This window comes from Cavia porcellus, unplaced genomic scaffold, assembly GCF_034190915.1.
Source record: "Cavia porcellus strain 051 isolate PalLab524CR breed Dunkin Hartley unplaced genomic scaffold, mCavPor4.1 scaffold_32, whole genome shotgun sequence".
NCBI lineage: Eukaryota > Metazoa > Chordata > Mammalia > Rodentia > Caviidae > Cavia > Cavia porcellus.
The window spans coordinates 8,219,408-8,236,964 of record NW_026947515.1 but is presented as its reverse complement, the minus strand read 5'-3'; the positions used below and the strand labels follow the sequence as shown (position 1 = coordinate 8,236,964).

At 41.1% G+C, this 17,557-nt stretch overlaps 1 protein-coding gene across 1 annotated transcript in view; it reads right to left on the bottom strand.

Annotated features, from left to right (window-relative positions):
- Positions 1-3,802: 3,802 nt before the first annotated feature.
- Positions 3,803-17,557, bottom strand: part of LOC134474488 (zinc finger protein 709-like) — a 79,580-nt gene continuing 65,825 nt past the window's right edge. Inside the window, exon 3 of the mRNA XM_063242659.1 lies at positions 3,803-3,885. Coding sequence (XP_063098729.1) covers positions 3,803-3,885 — 83 coding nt within the window. The remainder of the gene's footprint in view (positions 3,886-17,557) is intronic.

Genomic DNA, 17,557 nt, shown 5'->3' with positions numbered 1-17,557 from the left:
AGAGCAACACTGCAGACACCATTCTCTTTCTCACAGAGACAACAACACGAGGGTGGGAAAGGAAGATGGATTTCATGCTTTCCTAAAGAAAGGAGCACGGTGGTCACAGCACTTTTAGGGACTAATATCAGCGGGGTAAGTCTTCTTGGACCAGCGCTGTCCCATTCAAGGCAGAGAGAAGGCTGGGCTGGGTTCTTTGCAACTGGAGCATGAGGCTGGTGTCCAATTCTACAAGATATCCCAGCTGAATTGGATAAAACTGAAACTAAGCACTGCATTCAGAAGATTTTGGCTTTGGCCTGTGGGCCTCTCATGAGTGCATGGGACACTTGACAAGGAGAAAGACTGCCAGTCTTGGAACCTCAAGCAACCCTGAGGCATGCAGAAATGAGTTGGTCCAAGCTGAATGAGAAACTTTGCTGTGGTGGATTTGTGAACAGAGTTGTCTGTGACAGGCACTGGGAAGTTCTGGGACCTACAAGGAGCAAGGACAGTTGGTGATTGTTCTCCTGCTGACACATGGCTGGTACATGACTAACTTCAAGTCCCAATTGCACAGCTTTGGTCATCCACACCTCCAGTGACTTTACCAGCTCTGGGATCAAAGTGAAAACTAGGGTCAGGCATGCACTCTTAAGGAATTCCATAACTGGCACTTTTAGTCATGCCATGACAGGTGTCTTGAACTCCACTTAGGCCAAGTCCTGCAAAGCACCTGCTTTTACCTTCCCATCCCCTTTTAACCCATCCCCTTGTATTTCTTTCAGTTTTGATTTTTACTCCTATCTCTATAATTATTCTCAACATCAAATTCTAAGTTAATTTTAATTAAAAGTGAAGATATCATGCATTTCAACATATTCAATTCAGTAGCACGTCATCACATCACCAATTTGTACAATTTCCACATCCATTGAGTTCCAGCAATCTGCTCAGTTTTGGACCCTTCCATATTCTTGTACTCTCTTACTATTCCCCACTCACTCTGATTTTTTCACCCTGTGATTTAGTTCTCTGGGTCTTTCATATTCATGCATCAGATTATGTTTGACCAAATATTCCTAGAGGAGACTGGCTGCTATTGCTCTTCGATAGAAGAGAAAATCCCGGGTAAACCAAAGTGTACAGATAAAATGTGAAGACTATTGTTTATCTACTCATCTTTTCATGTTGGAAAAGCTTTCCCATGATTTCAGTGGTACAAGGGAGAGAGAAAGATCTGATTCTTTACATTTGAAAAACAGAAACAAGAATAATGTAGAATCCACAATAAGAAATCTTTGCTTACAAGCAGCAGACAGATAAATAGTTTGTATTAGAAGTGACAAAGAGGTGTCATGAGTCCATTCTGTGAGAGATGAAAAATTCTTGTAATTTAAAAGAGAATCACCACATGTAAACAAATGTAGAAAATGCTGAGCTTCCCAAAGCTGATTCATGCAGGCACACATCCCTGACATGTGCTGTGGCTCCATCTGATGGCGGGTTTTAAAGCAAGAGCTGAACATCACTAGGGAGAACATGTGTGCAGAGAAGAGCCCTGTCCAGTAGCTCCCATCACAGCTCTACACAGGTGTCCCCAGACCTTGCAATGCTCACAATAGAGATTTATCCCACACAGAGATCCACATAACTTTTCAGGCTTTGTGTTTAAGACTGTGGTTCACTGCACTGTTTGAAGCAGGAGGACACTGGGAGCCTTGCTACACTTCACTTAGAGAGTTCAAGGGATTAGAGTGCGTCACGAGAACCAGGGAAAGCTGTGGGGATGCTGAGCTCAGTCTTTCTGGGCCCACAAGGAAAGAGAAAAAGGAATCTGAACACAAAGTAATACAATGATGAGAGTAGGATGTGTGCATGGAAGATCTTGGTCTTGAAAATGAAATGTCTCTGACATCAATGTGTGTTCACACACAGAAATGTAAGAATCTATGCCCAAGATTGGTGTCTCAGCAGTGTACTTACTTATGCAAACCCTGACTCAAAATAAAAAAGAAATTTGAAATCAGAATTTACTGTAATTCAGTGCAAGGGCCTGCATTCAATTCCCTGAATTGAGTTAAGGAAAAAAATTGGGATCAAGATGAAGGGCTGCAGAAAACCACCTGGTCTTTCTGGAGAGCAGTGTGCCCCAAGCTGCTTGAGCCTCCACATCTTTCTTGGGCACTTTGATTTTAAAGAATGGTCAGTTCCATGAAGGATGGGGAAAGGAGGATTTTCATCCAAGAATACGAAGTCTCATTTACAATTGAGAAGAAATTTTCAATGATTACTAAACTGCATGGTAACCACAGTTAATAAGGATAGCTTTCAAATCTGTTAAACAATGGGATTTGCAGTTGTAGTCACTGTGAAAGTATTTGTAGGTTAGTAAGTTAGTAGCACATTAACTAGATTGATTCTTTGTACAAAGGAGCGATAGATCAAAAGCACAGGTCACCCCACAAACATTCCTAATTATTGTGAATTACCAAAGGATGTATCCTATACCTGTACTCCTAGCACTCTGGGAGGGAAAGGAAGGATGCCCACAAGGTTAAACCCAACTTGGAGAGCAGAGTAAATTATTAAGAGACTGTCTCAAAAATTAAAAAAAAAAACAAGAAATTTTTAAAGTGCATGGTCATATAGCTCATACAGGAATCCCTGGGATCATTGAACACAGTTTATTAACCACTATTTTGGTATGAAAAAATGTAATCTATTTATAAAAGTGTTTTCATAATTTATTAATATCTATCTGTGCTACATTAAAATAAAAAAGAGGAAAAATTGTTTGTTTCTTTGTTTTATTGTCCTCTGAGACAAGGTATTGCCATGTACTTCAGGCTGACCTTGACTCAACAAGTGTTTCAGGCTAGGCTTGAACTCCCTGTGATCCTCGAGTCTAACCCTCACATGTGCTGGGATTACAGGCATGCACCACCATGCCTTGCAAGAAAGTGTTTTTTTTTTAATTGTCAAGAGGATAAAACCAAATGAAATAAAACAGAATAGAGTGAATCAAAACAAAAGGATGATCATGGTACATCAGTTAAAAATAAAATCTGTGTGGCCTCTCAGCTGGCACAGAAAATGAGTCAACACCTTGCTGAACTCCAAATTTCTCCAGATAATTGGGCAAATACCTAAATTTTGCAAGGTGTCTATTGTTAACATGTCTTGTCTATGCAGCAATTTATATCAAGTACCAGGGAAAGAACACAGAACTTTGATTTATTATTTCCAATGTCTGGAATTTATCCCAAGAAAAAAAGATATATGCTCAATGTAGTTTTTCTAAGAGGAACTAGACTTGTGTACGTGGTCAGTAACAGGATAACTAAGTGAAACTCTACCTATGCATCTAAAATAAATATTCAACAGTATGCAAATACATAAACGATGTGAGCAGAACTGGGGAGTATGGTTAGAGAAAGCCAAATACGGACAAGATGGGTATTCTGCAGCAGGTTCAAAAATGTGGGTGAATTATATTTTTTGCGGATTTAAATTTTTAAGCTGCTGATCACGCTTCCTCATCCCTCAAAGCCCCATGCCACATTCAGACTCCTCACAAAGCTTAAACAACCAAGAGGACCAATATTAAAACAAGCAGAAAGCCCTTATCAATGGAATGAACTGGAGACAAAGCATGTGCAGGTAGAATAAAAACTGCTAACTTAGTTTAACATCCAGGTCCTCTCTCAGTCTGCAGGGAGGAGCTGCAAGTGGAATAAAATCGTCCTGTTGGGGTAAATGTCCGCGGCTCAGCAGGGCCAGGCTCACTGAGAGCAGAGGCCATGTGAGACCCCCAGCCGCCCTACCACAGGTCCCACAGCAGGGCTGGGCTCTCAACAGCAACGGGGGGGGGGCGCGGTAAGGGTCCCGGGCTATTCGCGAGGCCTGGACCCCGAAAGAGGAGTAAGGAAAGAAGGGCCCTGAAGACCTGAGGCTAGGTCGCCCCAGTGCCGCGCCCGCAGCCTCCCCGGACCCCCCACCAAGGGCACCTGTGCCGCTAAAGTCGGGGCCACAGGGCCGCGCCTCCACTCAACACCAGCTGCCTTCAGCCTACCTGGCCCAGACCCCAGTCCCAGCCCAGCCACAGCCTAGGCCGAGGAAGGAAGAGTGCTCAGGTCTCCAGAAGGGGTCGCTAGCAGCAAAATGGCCACTCGGTGCATCCACTGTGAAGCAAGGCCGGGGCGGGGCAGGACTGAGTGGGATGCGAAGGCCAGTGGCTAGGGACCGTCCCTGGGCGCGGACCGCCCAGGTTGGGCCAGGTGGAGCATAATCTTCGCTGGCGGCCAGGGGGTGTGGCCAAGCGATGTGAGTGGCGGGGCCAGAAGCTGGGACCCAGGAGGTGCAGAGCCCTCCAGGAGGCAGGAATGAGGTGGTGGGCGTGGCAGTGGGGGTTAGGGTTTCTCTGAAGCTGGGTGTGGCTGCAGGTGGAGCTTCGGGGAGACTGAGCCCCAGGCCTGCTGTGGGAGGAAGCAGAGGAGTGGACTGAGTCTGAGGCTTGGAATTTATAGATGTCTGGACTCAAATCTTCCCGGGCCTGACACCTTAGGTACACTGCTACTCTTCTAGGAGCTTCAATTTCTGCTACTGTTATTCTCCTATTATTTTGCTTTGAAATATTGCGGGTTTTTTTCCATTAAAAAAACAAACTGTGAAGAATGGCAATACTCATCTCTTGGCACTGCTGTGAAGATCCAATGAAAACACTGCAGAGCTCTTCCCATGGTTCCTAACATACATCAAGTTCTCAGATGCCATTGTTATTTGTGTTGTTGCCCTTCTTTTATTACAGAGAAATGAGTGCTTTTGGTATCCGTCGTCTGATGTCTTCATAACTTACATATATGTTTACATGTTAATATAACAAACTAACAAGCATATGTAACCCTTACAGGTGTGAGGCCAGGGCCTCTCTGAGGTGTTTTACATATGTTAATTCTTACAAGAGTAGGACTTAGGAATTATCTTCATTTTCATAGCTGTGTGAGACAAGACACCAACATTTAATACATTTTCCAATGACTAACAAGTGCACAGAATTTTAACACAGTGAGCCTCATACCAACACCTCCGTTAACTAACCCATACTTGGCACAGCACTGCTACAGTTCTGCTTTGGATTTTTCACATGAGTGAGGCATGAAATTATTCGTGGGAGGTTGCACAGGTAGCTAGAGGCAGTTTGTGTCAGGGTTCACCAGAGGGTCAGATTTAATTTGTGTGTGTGCCTCTGTGTGTGTGTGTGTGTGTGTGTGTGTGTGTGTGTGTATGTATGTGTGTATGTGTCACACATAAAGTATATACAAAGTAGGATTAGAATGGCCAACTGCAGAGTCACGGAGAGAACACAAAAGGGCCATGTTCTCCTTGGAGATGCTGAAGAATTGGCTGAAGGTTAGATGGACTGTTCATGGGCACTGTGTGAACACTTGTTGGCCTGTTTTGGGAACTCAAGGAAGATTTTCTTGGGTGAGCTCCCAAGGTCAGAGAATGTACATGTTCAAGACATCAGCAACAGTGGCAGGCAGTGTGAAGCAGAGCAGAGAACCACTGTTTTTGTTGTATAATTCTTACAGTTTGTTATCTCATATTTACATTCTTGTATAATGCTCTAAGTAGTCCATGGTGGCCAGGAAAAAGAGTAGAGGGACAGCACCAGGGAGGAAGGAACCAGAGACCAGGTGGAGTACCTATTGTCATTTCTCCATGACCCATACAGATGAGCTGAGAAGTACACTTTACTAATCTCTTGGACAGCTCTCAAGCCCATCAAGTTGACAATGAAGATAATAATCACATAGCAGAAGTTTTGTGATGTGAAAATTATAGGAGATTTACATATGTGCATATATACAGTATTTTGGGTTTTTTCCACCTTTAAAATTCTATCCAAAGTCAAAAAATTCTGAATTTTAGGTAATAGAAATAAACTTTCCTTAGGTAAAGTTTATAAAATGAACTGAAAAAGATTGAAAAATAGATGAACAAGAGTTAAAAAAGAACAGGGTTTAAAAATAGTCACAGGAAGAGCCAGAAATCTTTAATCTACTTTGAACAACTACTTGAAAGACACTTAAATAATTTCTGAGTTAAACAAGCAAGACCTGAAATATTCAACTGCACACTGAGTATCTTCCCCTTGGAAATCAGTGCTACAGCTATACAAACACAAGAATGACTACAGCAACTTTATTTTTGAGCTCAAAACTGGAAACACCAAAAAGGGCCTCAGCTGATGGACACATGAGGATCTGTGGTTCATCCACACAATTGGATGTGATGGCTCAGCCACTGACAAGGAGCAGCACTTGGGAAACCTAACATGGTAATGAGGATTGAATAAACTCTACCAGCTCCCCCAAAACAAAAACAAAAACCTTCTGCATCCTGTGTGGTTACAGACCTGTCACCTTTAGAAAATACAAAGTGTTTCCCAGAGACAAAAAGCAGACACATTGCTTAGGATAGAAGGAAGCAATTATAAGGAGCCATAAGCAAAATATGAAGGTCACATATACATGACCACTTCGGTGATGGTTTTCAAGGGGCTCATGTATGACAAGATTCCTAGAGGATTTTTTGTTTGTTTTTAGTCTCCGTATTGTTTATTTTTGATACCAGGAAACAAATTCAGGACCCTGTGCTTGCCAGGGAGCACTTTGCCAGTGAGCTATATCCCTGGCCCATGTCAAGCTTCATCCAATTTTGTATTTAAACCTGTTAGTTCATTGTATGTCAATTATAATGAAATAAAATTGCTTTTAAAACACTTCTCATCTGAGCTACACACAAAAGCTTTATTTACTTATAGATTTACTGACTAGCAATTTTGTTTTTTTATAGATTTATTTCTAAGTAGTATTGTTTATGGATTATTTTCTACGAAGTCTGTTTATAGATTTATTTAATTTTGCTGTGCTGAAGATTGAATCCACTGCCTTGGTCCTTTTATCATAATTTATTCCCAGACAGGGCCTTGCAAAGTTGCTAAGTTGTTTACATTTGGCTGGAATTTTATTACACTTATTAGCATTTTTTTGTACTGAAGTATAACAAAGGTACCTAAATTGAGTAGTCTCAAGTAAATCAATAAATACAGCTTAACAAACAATAGCTGGGTGTGATGGTACATGCGTGTAATTCTGGCACTTAGGAAGCTGAGGCAGGAGGAGTGTTACAAGTTCTAGGTCAGCCTAATTTACATAGTGAATTGAAGGCCAGCCTGAACTACACAGTGAGAGTCTTAAAAAATAAATTAATAAAATAAAATAAGATAAACCCTGGACTAAGGCAAGGAATCATCTTCTAGTCCAGAGCATGGGCATTGTCAGAAGATTTACTTTAGAAGGTGTTATGGTTTGTATCTGGGTGTCCCCATCAAAGCCTCATGAAGTCACAGAGCCAGCTAAACCTAGCATCTGTGATTGGTTCTCTGTTTAGTGCTGTGACTGGTGATGAAAGTGCTTCACAATCCCGGGGTTTGAATTAGTGGAGTAAAAGAGGTCTCACCAGTCCATTTTGTGAGAGAAGTGAGAAAGTCTTGTAATTCGAAAGGAAATCACCTCCTGTGGCCAACAGGTGCAGAAAACATTGAGCCTCCCAAAGTTGATTCACGCAGGCACAAGTCACTGTGATGTGCTGTGTCCCATTCAATGGCACATTTTAAGGCAGGATCTGAACAGAACTGGAGAGAACATGGGGGACAGAGCAGAGTCCTGTCCCACAGCTCCCATCACAGCTATATATGGAGCCATCCTTAGACCTCACAGGACTAAGAAGAGAGGTTTCTCAAACACAGAATGATACACAAATTGTCAAGATTTCTTTTCAAGAGTTTGATTCACAGTACGGTTTAAAGCAGAAAGGAACTGGGACCCTCACTAGCCTTTACATAGAGCATGCACAAGAGACCTGTTTGGAGAATGCCATGCATGATTGTTGGAGGGAACTCTGGCCAGGGCCATAGAGGTGCAGGTCTAGGGGTGAAAAACTCATAGCACAGCAAGGTTTTTCATGGGTTAACCAGTGCATTGGGAGTCTACACTTCAAACCAGTGCTTCCTGACAACAGGGACAACACTGAGCAAGGGCATTTGGATGCCAGAGTGGTCAGTCAGGTGAGGGGCAGCCCTGACTGACACAGCTGAGCAGAGTATCCCTCTGGAGCTGAATCCCTACCTGGTCCACCTCACTTCCTTCTTCAGGTCTGTCAGCAAGGACATCACACAGAAGCATGGCAACACAATTGAATTTTGCTCAGACTAAATCATTTAGCTTCCTTTGAAGAAATGATTGAAAATGCACTAGTCTGAGAAAAACAAGGCTGAGAACAGCACTCTGCATGTTGTGGAAATAAACTGACCCTTTACAAGTCATGGAAATAATGCCTGTGGGTGAGTCTGCAATGGCAGAGTTGTGGAACGTCATGCATGCAGGTTTCACAATTGCAAAAGAATAACTCCAGGGGCTGGGGATTTAGCTCAGCGGCATAAACACCTGCCTTGCAGGCAGGCAGTCGTGAGTTTGGTCCCTGGTACAGATTTTAAAAAAAAATAATAAATAAATAAATAAATAAAATAACTCCAAATAAATGCTACATGGCCATGACTTCCCTTTGGCACTGCATTGTAGCAAGCTAGATTTACTGAGCCACCTCAGTAAACAAAAGCAAAAACCCACCAGACAATTCCATCAAACAAATGTGATGTTTCAGCAGCTCTGCTCCCTGCTTGATGCTGCTGCTGGTTGACAATTTCAAGGTGTTTCCTTCTGCACAAGCCATCTCTGCCCCTCTCAGCTCATGATTGTTTTGGTGTGGATCAGACTACATCTTTACATAAAATCCCATCATGATTTCAGGATGGGTAGCAGTCTCCTGTTTAATGGAAATTATTTTTGAAGTTTGGGTGTAAGAATCTTTAGACCATGTGCTTAGCAATTTGAGGGGAAATGAGATTGTTTGAAGTAAATGTAGGAAACTCATTTGTCAGTGGAAGATTCAGTTGGTATTGAAGCCCATATGTTATGGGTAAACAGGCATGAGTCAGGGTTTGCTGTACAAAATGCTGGAAGGCACAGCACTGTCCCCAAGTTCAGTTTCTGCTTTCCTTCCCTCATTCTACCAAGCTTGAGAGTAGATTCTCAGCATTCAAGCACATAGGGTTTGAACTACAGTAGAAATCTGTAAAAACTTCTGTTAACTGGGTAATGAAAAGACAAGGAAATGGTTTTTGGCAAAACACAGTTCTAAATATATGCTTAAATAAACAAAGCAGCCCGAAAAAAATAACAACAACAAGAAATGTAATGATAATATTGTGTTTTGTTCCAATGCCACTACCTCAGTCTCAAAGATAGGAGCAAAATTTGCAGAATAGAAGCATCACTGAAGACAGTGGTCTTTGTGGCCTTCATCTCCAGAGGTGCAGATTGGGTGCCCTGCCCACTAAGTCAGATGAATTCAGGATAGTACCTGAATCCTGGTGGAGGCTGAGACCAGGACCCAGGAAGTGAGGCCCCGGGGGCTGAGGAATCAGAGTTTTTGCTGTGTCCTGGCTGCTCTGCCCTCCCTTGCCTCCCGGGCTGCAGCACAGAATGAGGTGGGGGAAAAAGGTGTAAGGCAGGCAGTGCTGGGCTCCTGTGCAAGCTGCACACTCCCTGTGCTGCCTGAAAGCAGCAAGATTCAGGACTTCCTTGCTGGAAAAATAGACACTTGCTGAATACCAAGCCTGCTTATTTTATATTTACAGTGATGTTTGAAGTGTCTGTATTGTGCATAACTTTCAGTATATATAATGAAATTAAATCACCCATTTTCACATACCTATTCAAGAAATTAGCCACAATTAAATATTGACTGATTTCAATAATAGGAATATTGAATAGAACACTAAAATAATGCTATGGAATGGAAAAGTGGGAAAAACACCAAAAAGGATTCCCCCCAGGTTCAGTGGTCTGCCCTCCAGGAGCTCCTCTCTTCTGTCCTCACATGCTATTCAGGCCTGGGTCTCTTTTTTGCTGGGTGGAGAGAGGATCAGGCTTTGAGCTCTTCTATCATCTCAGGTAGGATCCAGGACATGGCCTAGGACATGGTCTTCTTTCAGCATTTTCTGTGACTATAATTTTAGAATTGGCTCAGCAGATCTGTTGTGGTACATTCACGGTTTTTATCTATCCACACTCATAACTGAATAAGAAGAGATCATGCATGTCTCTCAATCTTATTTTTTATAATGAGGCCATAGAAGTGGAATTTCTAGGTTAAATGTATATAAATTGAATTTCCTGATCATAAAATTTACCCTAAAACTCACCATAGAGTTGGAGCCTGGAAGGGGAAGCCTGGGGCTGCTCAGATCTCTGTGGAGATCTGAAGTCAGGGGAAGATGGACCATGCAGATGTGGAGGACACCACAGCACCTAGTAGTGTACCATGTACAAGAAAGGCTCAGTTCCAGGACTCCTGATCCATCAGTCAGCTTCTCAGCATACAGCATACACTGCAGGCTGGGTAAGAGAGGGCTGTTGTGGCCCTGATGCCAGAGCTCCTCCCTGCAGTCCTGAGGCCCCATGGCTCACTCAGGGGAACTCTGTACAAGAAGATCAGCATGTTTCAGAGCCTACCTTGACTGAATGTCTTCCACCAAGGTGAGATCTCAACTGCCACATGTGGATTCACCACAGCTGTGGAGCAGGACAGGTGTTTACAGGAAGCAGGTCAGGAGGTGGGAACACTGCAGGCAGGTAAGGGTACAAAGCCTGAAATAACAGACCTGGGACTAACCTGCCCCGGTGTCCTCCAGGAGTAACTGTACCTGCAACAATGTGCTTTAAAAGACTAAATAACTTAACTGATTACTCATAAAAATATATACTGTAGGGGAAGTTTGAAGATACAAAAGTAAATTGCTATGTCCCTAAGTAAAATGTGACGTGACCCCTAATCAGGACATGATCTCCTATGGCGTCCCTGACCCACATCCTCAGAAGAATACACACCATTTGACAAAACATTAACAAAAAAGGGCAATGAGTCAACAACCATAACTGCTTAATAATAACAACACATGGACTTCCGGGAGAACATGGCGGACAGATAGCAGCAACTACGGGAGGCTCTCTGAAAGACTCGGCTCAGAAGCCAGAAATGGTGTGGACTATGGAGACATAAGCAGGTGGAGATATGCTCTGCTGACTCAGGAATGAACTGGGCTGAGAGAAACCTACTTGGAATGCAATCCTGGTGCTAAAACAGGAACAGAAAAGCCTCGGTGTGGAGGCTGGACGCCGCGCCATTGTAAGCCGCGATTTGGGTTTCCCGCCGCGCGGCGGCTGGCTGCCTCTACAGTGGCTCGGCAAGGGGAGAGACGCGCAGAAGCTCTGAGAACGGCAATCTGCGAACGGCAGGGAGGCGTGCACTGACTTGTGGTGAGGTGAGTGAGAGAAACTGACACTCTACCACAGTTTGACTCCAGCAGAGGACTTTCTGGGCCCGAGCAGTCCTGCGGGAGCAGGGCGCGGTGGTGACTCCAGCCACACATCCCCCTCTCGGGCTGGACTGGTGAAAAGTGCCTGGCCTGCGTGACGCTGCCGGCGGACCTGGTAGGCTGTCCCAACCCAGATCCCAGAGCCTGATGGTGGCCGGGAGGGGAGACGCGTAGGCTGCCTGGTCTGTAACTCCCTGGTGCGCAGCGGTGAGCGGGAACACCTAACCGGCGCAATTCGATCAGGCTGTGGCTGACTGGGAGAGAAGCTGGGCCTCTTATATAAGCTTGCATATATAAGGAACAGAGAAGAAGAGGCAGCATGGGAAGAGGCAGCAACAAGAAAGGCTCCTCGGCCCCCAATTCTGAGAAACAGGCAATAGCAGACACCGCACCAATACACATAAGGCACCATATAGAGAGCCTCATAGACCAATTCAGGAATGAAGTTATCAACGACCTGAAGCTAGAAGTATGCAGAATAGTTAGAGAAATACTAAGCACCACCCAAGAAAAAACAGGTGGTGGAATGGAAGAACAGAAAAAAAAGGGGAGAATTGTTTGATGGAGAAAACAGAGAAAGCATAGAATATGTGAAGCAGGTTCAAAGGGACTACCAAGATACTAAGAAGTCTATCGAAGACTGGCATAACAGCTTGAAAGAAACTAAGTACAGACTATCTGAACTGGAGGGCAGACTTGTAATATGGGAGAATGAAATGAAAAACTTCTTAAAAATAACAAAGAAACAAACAGCAATAATACAAAGACAAGAAGATGATAAGAGGATCCATAACTTAAGGATCAAGAACATAAAAGAAGAAGTAGGGACACAAACAAGTGAACTACAAAAGCTACTCACAGAAATAATCCAGGAGAATTTTCCTAATTTAGCAAAAGGTAAAGATACTCAGATGTATGAGGCATACAGGACCCCAGCTACCTACAACCCAAACAGAGCTACACCCAGGCATATAATAATCAAAATTCCAGAAATTCAATACAAGAACAGAATATTAAAAGCTGTCAGAGACAAGAAACAGACCACTTACAAGGGAACACCCATCAGAATTACAGCAGATTTCTCTGCACAAACCATCAAATCACGAAGAGCGTGGGGAGAAATAATTCAAGCTTTGAAAGATAATAATCTCCAGCCAAGATTGCGATATCCTGCACAACTGTCCCTGGAAATTGATGGAAAAACAAGGTGCTTCCAGGATAAAGAGGAACTGGGGGAATTTGCAACCACCAATTCAACTCTACAGAGAGTATTGCAGGATATTCTAAAAAAAGAAAACTACAAAGAATCCAGAAATGATGGCAGAGAGGCCACAATGAATGGAGCAGAGAACAAAATGAAGAAAACAAACTGACAACTAATGACAGAAAAAGAGCTCAACAGAAATGAGGCAGAGAAGATTGGATGATAGGAACAGCTATTTCAGAGAAAATGACATCTTAATAGGTAATACTGATTTAGTATCATCTTGTTTTGAAGTCTCATCTAGCTTTTGTCCTTCTGTCTCCAATGGTCTAAATAGGCTGTATCTTATTGGATTTTATTATGTACGATAGTATAAGCAAATACCTTTTAAAGACAAGGAGATTATACAGAAACCATTGTTCATTTTCTGTTAGTTGATTCTAAATACTCTGTAATGCTGTCATTCTCTTGAATGGTTTTACATTGTTTTGATATACTTAATGCTACAGTATACGAAGTTGTACTCAAGGATTTCAAAGAAAGAGACAATATGGTAACTACTTTTAGGTTAGGATTATCTGGTGGTGAAACACTACTCTGCTTAAATGGTTATGTTTTGATCTGCACTGTTTCGTTGTTATGCCCTCTTTTATCTCAATCTCCATTATTTACTTTTTTATCTTTATCCTTTTAATTAAAGGAAAAAATAGCAGTATATATTATAGTAACCCACTTTGACTTTTCATTACCTTGATTTAAAGCCCTGTATTACTCTCACCATGTGGTTTTTAACTGATGTTCCCCTATTCTGTTTTGCTAGATAGTATCAGGTTCGAAAGTTTAGGCATCAGCTGTGAAGATAATGAGATTCATTATGACGCCCATTCTTGTTGACTTTTATCTACTTTTGAAGACCTACAATGTCTCCAATGTTTTGGTTTTGTCGGTTTTATTCTTTACTGTTTTGTTCAATTGTATTATAACTAACGATATAGGCAATTCTATTAGAGATAGCGGGAGGCATTATGGTAACCACTGTTGATCACCTTGTATTATGTTTTTACATTATCTATTATGTCCACCCTTTTGACTTGACCGATTTTGTTCTGTTATGTCACATTTGGTTTTACTCTCTTCCAAAAAAGTAATAAGAACCGTGGGAGCAATGAAACCCAAAATGTGTAATAGTCATGGTACAAAAGAGAGGAAAAGAAAGTGCTCCAAACTATATAACTGCATGTACATTTAAGTGTATAAGATAGAAAATGGTATCACAGTTTTATTGGATCAATGAACAGAACTGTTTGCAGTATCATTGATGGAATGTCCACTTTATAAGCTTTAATTTTGTGACTTGAACAATTATTTCTAAGAAGACAATATGTAATCCATTAACTAGTGATTTCCTACTGTTCATTTTTTTTCTGTAAATCTGTATAACTTGTACCCTTTCCCTGCTTTTTTTTTCTTTTCTCCTTAAATAAAATTTTTTAAAAAAATTTAAAAAAAAATAATAACAACACATGCCAGAATCTGATAAATGCCCTGCTGACTTGTATGAAGTGTATAGTAAAGAATAAATACTGGATTTGGCCATGTTGGGACTTAGGGAGCTGAACAAGAAAACAAATCTCCTGCCTTCCTGGCAAGCACCCCTGGTGCAAGCCAGGAGGAGAACCAGTCAGCATCTCCCATGAGCCTACTGGTGCATGGACTGAGAGCCATACATCTCATTTAGCCACCATTGGTTAGCAAGGAGAGGCAGAATTCTGAGCATCTCTTAGGAAGATGACTGTGTGCAATATAGAATATATGGGAGATTTCTTTCTATCTTGTGTTTGAAAACCAGTGTTGTCTTTAGACTTTTGCTGTGTTCTGATTAATTGTTTTGCTCTATTCAATATTATCTTTTGACTGGTTTTAAAATGTTCTGTGTTTGTTTGGATTTCACTATAACTAATTGAATGGAAACTGATTGTGAAGATAATGAGATATACTATTGTACCTATTACTGTTATCACGGACCCTGCTGTGAATTTCTGTACCAATTTCAGTGCATTGTCTCAATTTGCTTTGTTCTGTTTGCTCTGTTGTATTTTCCTACCTTCAAAATAAAATTTTGAAAAAGAATAAATACTAATAATTTTTCATGTTTTTCAAGGGAAGGGAACCACCACCAATTCTTTTTAAATGACAAAGTCACCCTGATGACAAAGCCGGAGTATAATGCATTCAAAAAATGATAATACTCTAATGGCCAATGTTCTTAATGAACATACACAAAAATATTCAAGTAAATGCTCATCAGCTAAATTCACCAGCACATACAAAATTTAAACACCACAATAAACATTGGGTTCACCCTCAGTGGTGCTACAATGGTTCCACTTGCACAAATCATTCAGTGTCACTTGCCACATTCACAGCATGAGGCACAGCTAACCCCTCAAGGGATTTAGAAAAATCACTTTGAGAAATTCAAAAGTTCACCATTCTTTCATGATAAGAACCATTCACACACACCATGGGTAGGAGGAATGAATCTCAGCACAGCAAAGAATAGGCATGACAAGGCCCATCTTTGACATCATGCTCAGAGGCTGACAAGCTGCAAGATTGGCTTCTCAGGTCAGGAACAAGACCAGGCTTTGGGCTCTTTTCAACACACTACTTGAAGTCCTAGTCCTAGAATTAATCAACAATAAGAATCCAAATGTTTACCAAATCAGAAAGGAAGAATTAAGAGGTACCTCTGTTTCCTGAGGATACATTTCATATAATAAACTTAAAACTCCACTGAACAACTTTTAGAACAAATTGGAAAATAACTTCATTTTCAAGGTGCAAAATCCATATGTCATAATCAATTCATATCTATGTGTCTCAAACAAACTGCAGACTCAAATACAAAGAACACAATTCATTTCATAATTCATCCAAAAGAATTAATAGTTATGTAAAATTTAAACCAAACACACCTTTTCTCAGAAAATTGTAGAAACTGAAGCAATGAGTGAAGTGGAACTAAGAGAAAAAAGGCAAATTATGATGGTGGATGGGAAAAATTCATGTTGTTATAATGTATATGCTACCCAGAGCAACTAGGAGTTTAAATGCCATTCCTGTCAAAATATCAGAGTCATTTTCTTAGAAATAGAAAAAACAAAATGAAAATGCACAGGGAAAGACAAGGAGTCATCCTATAGCCATGGAAAAAACATTAAAGTAGAGGCAACAAAATACAGAGTTTTCTGGTATATAATAAAGTGACAACAGTCAAAAGGGTCCTACACTGCAAGAACTGGACCACAGGTTAAAAGGGCCAGCACAGTAGAGAAAAACTCATACAGTCACCAGGAATTTTGTTTTGTTTCACCTTTTTCCTTACCTTCCCTCCCCCGCTTCACCTCTGCTTTCCTTCATTTCTGTTTACTTTAGTTTTCTTTCTTTTTCTTTTTCAGTTTTTGGTCAAGTTCTTCCCGTGTAGCTCTGGCCTAAGCTGAAATCAGAGTGTGTTGCAGGCTTGTCCGAAACTCACAGGAATCATGCTGCCTCAGCCTCCTGAGTGCAGGCATTACAGGCATATTAAACATTCCATGCTCAGCCGATGAGTTTTTAACAACACTATGATGAAACCAGGTCTGTTGGAGCGTCTTGTAATGCCAGCAGTCCGGAAGGCTGAGGCAACAACATCATAAATTTAAGGACAGTCTAAGCAGTATAGCCACTTATCCAGAACCTGGATGAAAATATAAAGAATTTTAAATGTGGAAGGCCATGGAGCTAAGTGCAAATCTCAGTATTCAATCCATAGAAACTGAATGCAAAACAAAAAACTTGGAAAGTCCAATGGTAGAAAAAATAGTATTTAACACTGTCCTATCCTTCTGGAGGGCAGTGTGTCCCAATTGGCATTAGATTTCATGTTTTTCTTGTGGTTTGACTTCAAACAATCATCAAAATCCATGAGGGATTAAAAAAAAAAAACAGAATGTGCTTCAAGGACACCAAGTCTCAGACCCAGTGCAGAAGGCATTTGCAGTGATATTCTGAAGGGCATGATGAGCACAGTTACAAAGCAGAGAATCTACCAACAGTGTTAATGGGATTTTCAATCCTACTCACTGTGAAAAAAACTGCCAGTTAGGAAGTTGGTAGATGGCTTAACTAGATCCATTCTTTCTGCAAGTGTCTAAAGATCAAAGCCAATTATTTCATTCTATGAATGCACAAAATTACTGCTGATTACCAAATCAAGATAATACCTGCAATCATAGCACTTTGGGAGAGGGAGGGAGATTGAGTAAAGAAAGGTTTAAGCCTGGCCTGGGAAACTCACAATCTTAGTGAGATCATGTTTTAGAATTTGTAAAAAACATTAACAAATTTTACAAATGTATGAAAATATAGATCATTAAGGAATCATTGTGCACAATGCAGTAGCCAATGTTATTCTCTCATTATTCTTCTGTATTTTATTCTTTTATAGACTTAACAGTAGCATCTATTAAGTGGTCCTTATTAATATGTAACTGAGTTACATTAAAATAAGACAGGAAATTCTTTCCAAAAAACAGTAATCCTTTGCTCAAATCCTACTTCCATATATAAAGTTAGTACAAAAATAAAAAGAACCATCAAATTCTGTTTATACTATGCTATCCAAATCCTAAGATTGTGTATTCAGTAGCATACATACATTAATTTCAGTAAAAACGTCAAAAAAATTGAAACAGTTCAACTTCTTGGCAGTAGATCAATGTCTACCTCATGGTAAACCTAATGCTCAGTGTGCTGACTAAAGTACATATGTAAGAAAATTTCACGAAGAGTTGATTTGTTGATTTATAGATGATTTTTGTGTCTTT